The sequence below is a fragment of the Histoplasma capsulatum genome (assembly GCF_000150115.1).
Source record: "Histoplasma capsulatum G186AR genomic scaffold supercont2.10, whole genome shotgun sequence".
NCBI classification, from domain to species: Eukaryota; Fungi; Ascomycota; class Eurotiomycetes; order Onygenales; family Ajellomycetaceae; genus Histoplasma; species Histoplasma capsulatum.
Window position 1 is genome coordinate 467,966 of NW_025544810.1, and position 8,876 is coordinate 476,841.

Genomic DNA, 8,876 nt, shown 5'->3' on the forward strand with positions numbered 1-8,876 from the left:
CAGACAGAGATCCAGAGGTCACATTCCTAGCCAGCTGGGAGCCTAGCAATCCCCATCAATTGCTGAGGAGAACGGCAGCTTTCACCAACAAACTTCGCACTATCCGCATCCAATTCTTTCCGGCTGCGGAGTGTGAGATTATTGACGAAATGTCATTCGTCTCAGCGGTCTCAGGGTCTCGTCGGGCGATTAGCTACCAGGCCATGATCTAGCGGATCAACAGCCTTCCAGGCCCAGCTTGCTTCTGGCAACTTCAAGGCTCAAGCTGTTGCCCCCGCTCCAATCGTGCTTGTCGTTACGCCTTGCCTGGGCGATATGTCGGTTCATTGGATATATCCCTGGAACCATTGAGAAAGCTTGGGGCATAGTTTATTAAATGGCATTTACGCATTAACCGCCCTCATTTTGTGACTGTACGCAGCATCGCAGGGTCCATATTTTCGCCCAGCCCAAGTCGCAATTCTGCATGAAATAATAATCAGCTCCTGCTCCAAACAACTGTGCTAGGCGTCTTAACCTCCGCCCCGCCACAACGGGGCAGGCCTCAGCCGCCAACCAGTTCAGGCTCCGAGAACGCCACTTCCAACCGCTGCTGATCTGTGGGCGTCGAGGTTACATACATATGGGTTTTCTGTTTGGCGATTTTAAAATCACAATCAAGACTTTCACGTATCACCACCTGAGCAGGAAAGAGATCTATATATTCGCCACTAGACACTGATTTGGCTGCAGGAGTTTGATGATAAGTGGAGAAAGAGCTACATTGATTATCCCTGATTTCCAGCACCACAGAGCTTCAGGAAATGTATTGGGCGACCTACATACTCCCTCTGTGCACGCAGCTTCGAGATATTGAAAAGAAATATGGTTTCGAATCCCTCACAAATCACATAATTACTTGGGGCAATATGTATGTTTCGAAGTACATTATTCTTATGAGTTTTCGTGCGCTTCAATGCCTAGTCATGAGTAATTTAAACCACAGCAAATATCTTCTTGGTACTCATTCACACTGGAAATTGAAGATCTAGACTGTTTATTGCATGGTGAATATGATGGCGTATTTTCGTTTTTCTGCATCCTACGTGACAAGGAGCTCGCCTCGGGGAAGATCCACGATAACTCAGGCGAAAGAGGTTCCGATGAGGCCACATTGACATCTATTTCAGCGGGGTAACATACGCCTCAACCTTTTCTGGGACATCCAAGACTATTATGGCAACTTTACTATACTCTTCGAATTCTGCTGTGCCAATAATGCCAGCTTTCTCAATTTCTCTGAAGAAACTCTCGTCTTTACAAAGTCTTTGACTCGAAGCTCTGGATGATTTTAATTCCTTTCAGTTGACGCCAAGGTAGGCAGATACCAGGGCTTCAAAAACCGAAAACTCAAATTCTCTGCCCAAAAACGCTTTTGTTTGCCTAGGTGAGAACCGGAGAGGCTCTGGAGCCTGGTTGGTGTGATTGCGGCGTCCAGCAACTGATGCTTCCCCGCGCACTCGTACCTGCAACACCCCCAGCACCACTTTTCCACAAAGTATTTCATTGCAACACACCTCCCAATTGGCCTTGAACGATTTTGGAATTATTCCATTTCCTTGAATCAAGCATTCATACTTCTTTCTTTCGAGGCGTTCATTTACAATCATATCATCGTAAAAACCAACTTGAAAAAAACGTCCCCAACCGAAACCATGGATGTCCAACTTAAGCCTCACCCTTTGTGGCTTCCTGGATTTGGCATCAAATTGAATCACGCAGCATCATGGAGGGCAACTCTTGCTAAAGGCTATGTCACGAATACGCCAAAGAAGTCGAGTGGGCCTAGTATATTCCCGTCTTTATTAGACCTACGGACCTCCGAAGGAGATCACGTTAAGTATTTACATCCCCCCTCCACTCCCCCCAGGGCACCAATTGCTCTTACCTTATTCTGATCATGAAACTGACATGGCTGGTAAAGGCAACGCTTTACCCCTATTCGAGAGTTCGCAATGCTTCAGATCATGAACACTATAACTGACAAGCCTGGTTGGGAAAAGAAGGTGCATTGACATCTCCACAACCCGTCCCTGTCCCTACACCTTCACCCGTTTATTTTCGTCATAGTTTTTTTTTCATTGATATCTACACTATACTTTTATCTATACAGACGCTACGAAGCTATTCGCCCAACCTCGACTGACTCACAGTTGGCTGCTGTTTATTTTTTATCCATATCTAGATATTTTCTTTAGACACCACCAACAAATGGAGAGAGGAGGCGATGGCGCATAGGGATATAGATGTGTCAGATAAAATGATGGATTGGGTCATCGATGAGCTGCAATTCAAAGCAGAGCACTTTGAAAGGAGCGGGCAAGTCTTAGTCTATGACGCGGGTGTTGTGAAGTCAGATACTGCAGTCTCAGAGTCTCTCCGGAACACGCTCAAAGCCGCTGCTGCCCACTTAGAAGATATTCCAGATAACGAAAAGGATTACCATCCATTTTCAGACAACCAGGTCCTTGACCTAGTGCATCCCTCGTTGTTTCCGGTGGTTTATGGGCAGACTCGTATTATCACAGATGGCGTTCTAGGAATTCACGAAGGTATCGCTAGAGCAGGATGTGGCGAAATTCTTAAAATCCCATCGGAGGAAGAGCTTAAAGCTTTGTCAATTTTGGGTGGATGGCATGGCCACCTACTAAATCCTTACAGCCAGAAATTCCAGTGGCTTCCCTGTGACGTGGAATTCACTCGAAATTCAACACCATCGGACGCTAACGAAAATGGCCAAAATCTCAATAGGTGCAAGATCACTAGCTATATAAACAATTTGCACCCAAAGAGGCACCAAGAGTTATATAGAGTGATCGAGCAGGTTATCTCTTGTGCTGTTCCATTGTGGAATAACACACTACGGTACACGAAGGCCGAAAACTATGTGCGAATACCATACGATTCCTGCGAAATGGATGTTGATCACGATTTTGTAACAGCTGTTCCAAAACCTGAACGGGAATCCTACGACAATGAATATGATTATTACGACCGTCTAAGTGAATGGGAAGAACAGGCTCAAAAACCTAGACTCCCTGAGCCAAACGCTGAATTCTCTCCTCCAAACGAAGATATTCTCGTTAACCTGCAGCGGGATTATGGAAGCACTGGTCTGCAAGTTATTGTAAAGCTTGCCAACATCCATCTTACCCCGGAACAGCCCAAATACCATGGCGGTACATGGCATGTTGAAGGGCAGTCAGTATGTACTGCCATGCAATAAAAATCCTCGCGTTTTATGGAGGTCCATTCTTTCTTTTACATCGACAGATACGGCACTGACAAACTATTTCAGAATGAACACATATGCGCTACCGCGCTATATTACTATGACAGCGACAACATCACAGAAAGCCGCCTTGCCTTCCGCCAGTTATGCGAGGTGGAAGACGGCCAAGGGATACAGTACGAGCAAAACCGGCACGAGTGGCTATCTGCCGTGTTCGGATGCGAGAACGGCGGCCCCGCTATCCAGGAGATCGGCGACGTAGTTTGCAAACAAGGCCGACTCTTAACATTCCCCAACATCCTCCAGCACCGCGTTTCGCCATTCGAGCTCGAAGACCCTTCCAAGCCCGGCCACCGGAAAATCCTTGCGCTGTTCCTGGTCGACCCCAATATCCGCATCATCTCCTCTGCCAACGTTCCGTGCCAGAGGCGCGATTGGTGGGAGGAACAGGTGCCTTGGGAACACGTCACGGGCCGGCTCCCTCCTGAGCTATCCGGTGAAGTTTTGTCTCATCTGGACGACTATCTGATGTCGATGGAGGATGCGGCGGCGCTGCGGTTAGAACTTATGGAGGAAAGGAAGGCGGTTGTTGAAGAGCAGCGCGAGGCGATGGAATATATGGAATTTTCGTTATGCGAACATTAATCAAGACCAGCCACTTTTGTTTTTGAAACTAAGAAAGAGGAAGACAGTGAAGAAAGGGGGAATATGTAGCTAGGAATGAAAAGAGTGTATCACATGAAACTAAATATCAAAAAACAAAAAGTTGGGGAGGGGCCAGCAGGGTGCGAGGGAAGGAAAAGCGAGATGGAGGTAGTGAGTTCCAGACAAGTTCCTGGCGGAAGCATAAAGCTTTCCCGGTCTATGAAATATGTGAATACACAGTCTCACGCATGAGGATTGGCAACGAAGTTCTTATTAACATTTGAAAAATTGGGACTCAAACTCATCAGGATGATGTTTGGAACAGCAGGCTTTTATTTTATTTTATTTTTTTTTCCTCTTCTATCAACTTCATGAAGCCCGGCTAATTTGTTAATTCATCCGCAAAATCTCCCATACTCCCGCGTTATAGTATCAAAATTTCTGTTTGCTGTTTGATTAAGTGCACAAATCCCTCCATCCGACACCTGGCACCCTAATACGGGACCGTATGCCTACGTAGTAGTTGGATTTCCGATCTTCAAAAGGCCATTGCGAATGCTGGGACGTTTTATTTTAAGTTGCATGCTCGAGATTTAGTTAGTTGATGGTGATTGAGCTCTTTTGCTCCAGTGTGATTTCTTTCAATAAAATTCCAAATACTGGACTTCGATTCTCAGCAACTCTTGAGATATCAGCTGGTTAGCGCACTGCAGCGCTTTCTGTTGTTGTTCCCTGAGCATGGTTTATTTTTCACCCGCGTAATCAACCACATGTGGGAAATTGGACACACAGCATTTTCACAGTTTTACTCCGGTGTCGTGCTCCAATAACACGGAGACATTGCATGGTCTGTGGTGGAAATGGGTTACTGTCAACCTTGCCTTTTGTGTGGTAGAACCATCGACTCCACATGTTCTGTAGGAGTGGAAGCATGGAGGGCATCTTTTCAGGCTCTGCAATTCGAGGAAGATGTGATGAGCGGGCACCGCCTTGTCAAACCATCGAAGAATTACATACCAGCTGGAACTAAAGACATTACCCATTCACTCTGTTGGTTGGTTGTGACAAAAGCTCTTGGAACACATGCAGTCAATTTTGAGTGGCTGCAGAGATTCAGCCATCTTCTCAGAGATATGGGACCATTTTTCACTCCGATATTCTTTCCAGAAAGTCCTGAAATTCCCAATAACACAGAGGGCATCGGCAATGAACCCATGAGTAAAACCTCTATCGATGGTAACAGCGGTGTTTTTGACAGATTCGCTCTTCCACACAAGATTGTCCAAGCTATCTACAGACATTTGAACAGCTATCAGGATGTGGTTATTGTGGCGGATGTAAAGCTTGCGAAAACAGAATTTTCTGCCACCCCCTGAAAAGTAGTAGCAAAACACCACAAAAATAACCAAAATATCCATGTATCTCTAGAATCATTCAAATATCATCCAATTCATTCAAATATGCATCTTTATCATCAAATACACATCTTTATCATCAAATCTGTCAATATATCCTGCAACACTCACTGTTCTACTGTCTTACAAGCTCATAAAAGAACTTCAACTACTCTGCATCTTCATCTGCTTAAACTGTCTATTCTGAATGTTTCAGATAATGACAAGAATTCAACTGATAATGAGAAGAAGAAGAAGAAGAAGAAGAAGAAGACACAGTCAGAAGATTTTTGATTTCTGTGAATATCTATCTCTGAGCTCAAGATCTTATTCAGACTGTATGAATGAATGATTATCAATGAAATAAAGAAGTCTATAAAGATCAAGTTACAGAATGTTACAACAAATGATATGACTGTCAGTTTCTATTATATTTAATATACTGTAAAAAGAATAGCTGAAGAATATATTATAAAACAGAACTGTAAAAAGATAGAAGTTGTAAATTGTATAGCAGTCATCTCATCAAATAAATATAGATTTTCAATCAAAATCACTCTTGAGAAGAAGACAGATTGAAGAGAGATTATCACTCTTTTGAAAAAGTTATATAAAAAGAAGATGAGTGAATTTAGTATTGAGATTATCATCTCTTTTAATCTTCTTAATATCTCAACTTTATTCTCAAACATCTCTATAATATACAGTTCTGCAGCTTTCATTGAAATATTGAATTCATAATTAACAATTCAGATATTGATATTAAAAAAAGTATTAGATATCAAAAAAAAGATAATCTCATTATCTGTCAAATTCCCTCTCTATTGTTCTGTCAAATTCTTTTAAATTTATGAAATATTCAATGACAAAAAACTGTCATCTATATATACAAGATTCACAGTCACTAGTCAGCAGCTGAAGAAGATTTGAAATCAATAGTTAAATAAACACAATTCTTTGCAGATTGAGTATGAGATAACTACTCACTGATATTATTAAAAGATGAATTGTCATAACTTTGAGCAGAGTATTTATTAAATGACTTTTGATGATACTTATATTCAACTTCTGAGTAGTGAGATTGCCAGTTGAATAGATGATATTGAATATAAACATACAATAGTTAAAAATCTGTTAAGAAAGATGATAAAAAAATTAATAAATAGAAAAAAGAAGAAGAAATAAAAAAGCAAATCTATCTCTACTTCTAATTCTTCTATACAGACATTTCAGATATCAGCAGTTATCTTTTCTCTCTTAACTTCTTCTTCATCTAATATTATATCTCCAAGTGAGATAATCAATGTGATGATGATGAAATATATAATAAAAGAAATGAAAGATATGAGAGAACTGAATTCAAACTTATTATTGAATTCAAATCTGCTATCAAATTCAAATCTACTGTTGAATTTAAATCTGTTATTAAATTCAAATCTGTGACGGGCGTGCCACCGATTAAGCAGATGTTACCGATGTTGCAGATTAAACCGTTCGTACCGCCTGCGCAGTTCGTACGATCCGTTCCAACGGCAATATCAACGGACTTGACACTATCCTGGTAACAGTTTACGAATCGATTAAGGAAAGAAAGAGAAAGAAGATCAGAAGAAGGGGTCGTACGAGGGGGTTCTTATAGAAGGAGGATCGGGACGGAAGAATATCGGGGGTCGCGCTGCAGTGGAGCGCGGAGCGGAAGAATGTTAGGGGTTACGCGGAGGAATCGTTAGAGACTACGCGAGCGCGGAGCGGGATCGCGAGGAGAGGGGCGTTTCGTAGGTACGCGAGAGCACGTGAGAGGGCGAACGGGCGATAGGGGGTTGGTTGCGTAAGTTAACTACTAACGGGTGCTAACCCGTCACATTATCCCCCCCTACCGGGGCGAGCGAGGATTCGTAGGCGTCGAGTGCGACGGTGTCGTCCATGGCGGACGCGGGTTCCCAGGTTGGACGATCGTATCCTACCCATTTGACAAGGTATTCGCGGCGGCGGCGATTGGTTCTATCGCCGAGGATTGCTTCAATTTCCCATTCGAGTTCATTGTCTTCTCCTACGATGGCAGGTGGTTGCCAGTCGGAGGTCTTTTGCGAAGGGAACGGGTCCTCGGCCGCGGGTCGGAGCAGGTTCGTATGAAAGACATCGTGGATGCCAGGCGGGGTGTCCAGTCGATAGTCGTGGGTGCCTAGCACTTCTACTACCGTGTATTTGGCGTGACGGTAGTCCAGCGTACGCGAGGGGCGGTCCGTTCTTATGTTCTTGAGATCTAACCAGACCTTGTCTCCTATGCTGTAACGGGTCGCAGGACTCCTTCTGGTGTTCGCTTGGTCCTCATAGTCTTGTTGAGCACTGGCCATCGAAGCTTCGGCCCACTCGCGGGCTTTCTTGAGCTTGCTGACTATGTTCTCTGCCGCCTGTACGGGACTGCGGGCGTACGTGGTTTCTCGGGGGGTCTCAGGGAAGTCCAGAATCTCTAAATCATAACCGTGTAGAAGGAAGAACGGGCTTACACCTGTCGTAGCAGAATCTCGGCCGTTTATGGCAATCTCAGCATGCGGCAGCAGGTCGCTCCAGTCATCTTGCGCGTAGTTGCAGAACTTTCGGAGGATGTTCTTAACTGTCTGTATCATCCTCTCAGTGGCTCCATCGGTCTCTGGGTGGTACGCTGTCGACAACTTTCGCTCGATTCTCAGTAGCTGGCATACGCGGGTCCAAAGTGCGCTCACGAACTGACTGCCTCTATCTGATACAATGGACGAAGGTAGGCCGTGCATGCGATAGAATGGGCTCCTGACGAAGGCGTCCGCAACGACTTCAGCATCCATCTTGTCACAGGGCTGCAGTATCACGCCCTTGCTGAGGCGATCGACAATGACTAGGACATTCGTAGAACCACCGCTCTCAGGTAAGGAAACTGCGAAGTCGATAGCTATATCGCGCCAAGTTCGTTCGGGGACAGGCAGGGGTTTTAGCATTCCTTTTCGGCGCTCACGCCATGCTGTTACTGAGCCGCAGCGGTCGCAATTGCGTACAAACCGGCGTACATCCTTCGACATATCCGGCCAGTAGAATCCTCGGGCGATGATGCTGTACATGATCTCACGCCCTGGGTGCCCAGTCATCGGCGAGTCGTGGATATCCTGCATGATCCGTGTTCGTAAGGGTTCTGAATTAGGGACCCATCGCCTATCTCGAAAGCGTAGGCAGTTGTCATCGTCAATCGAGCATGCTGAGATGTCCGTTCTTGGGTATACGCCTGCGGGGAATCGAGGTGCTTTGCTTCGTACGGCTTCCGCGGCCTGTTGCCAGGATTCGTCCGCCTCTGCTGCTTGCTTCCATTGTTCTTCGAGCGAAGGTTCCTGAGCTCGGGACAGGTTAACGCGTACGCGGGAGCTATCTGATTGCCTGGGACTTTCTATAATCGCGGGGTCGATTAACCGATGTTCTCGGTGCTTCCACCTGTCATCTAGGTCGTCAGAGGGCATATCTTGTTCTCTGCGGGATAGGGCATCCGCAAGGGCGTTTTCTGCCCCTGGTCGGTAACGGATCGCGAACGAGAAACGGCTGAG

General features: G+C 45.1%; 2 protein-coding genes across 2 annotated transcripts; both read left to right on the forward strand.

The window, feature by feature from the left end:
* Positions 1-1,694: 1,694 nt before the first annotated feature.
* HCBG_06811 (uncharacterized protein) lies at positions 1,695-4,199 on the forward strand (the record flags this gene model as incomplete). Its single annotated transcript, XM_045433860.1, has 4 exons — positions 1,695-1,879; positions 1,964-2,045; positions 2,225-3,244; positions 3,338-4,199. 4 exons carry the CDS (start codon positions 1,695-1,697, stop codon positions 3,914-3,916), a joined length of 1,866 nt encoding a protein of 621 aa, XP_045285341.1.
* A 691-nt stretch (positions 4,200-4,890) lies between these two features.
* HCBG_06812 (uncharacterized protein) lies at positions 4,891-5,292 on the forward strand (the record flags this gene model as incomplete). The annotated part of the gene is made up of 1 exon (XM_045433861.1): positions 4,891-5,292. One exon carries the CDS (start codon positions 4,891-4,893, stop codon positions 5,290-5,292), a length of 402 nt encoding a protein of 133 aa, XP_045285342.1.
* Between the last annotated feature and the right edge of the window lie 3,584 nt (positions 5,293-8,876).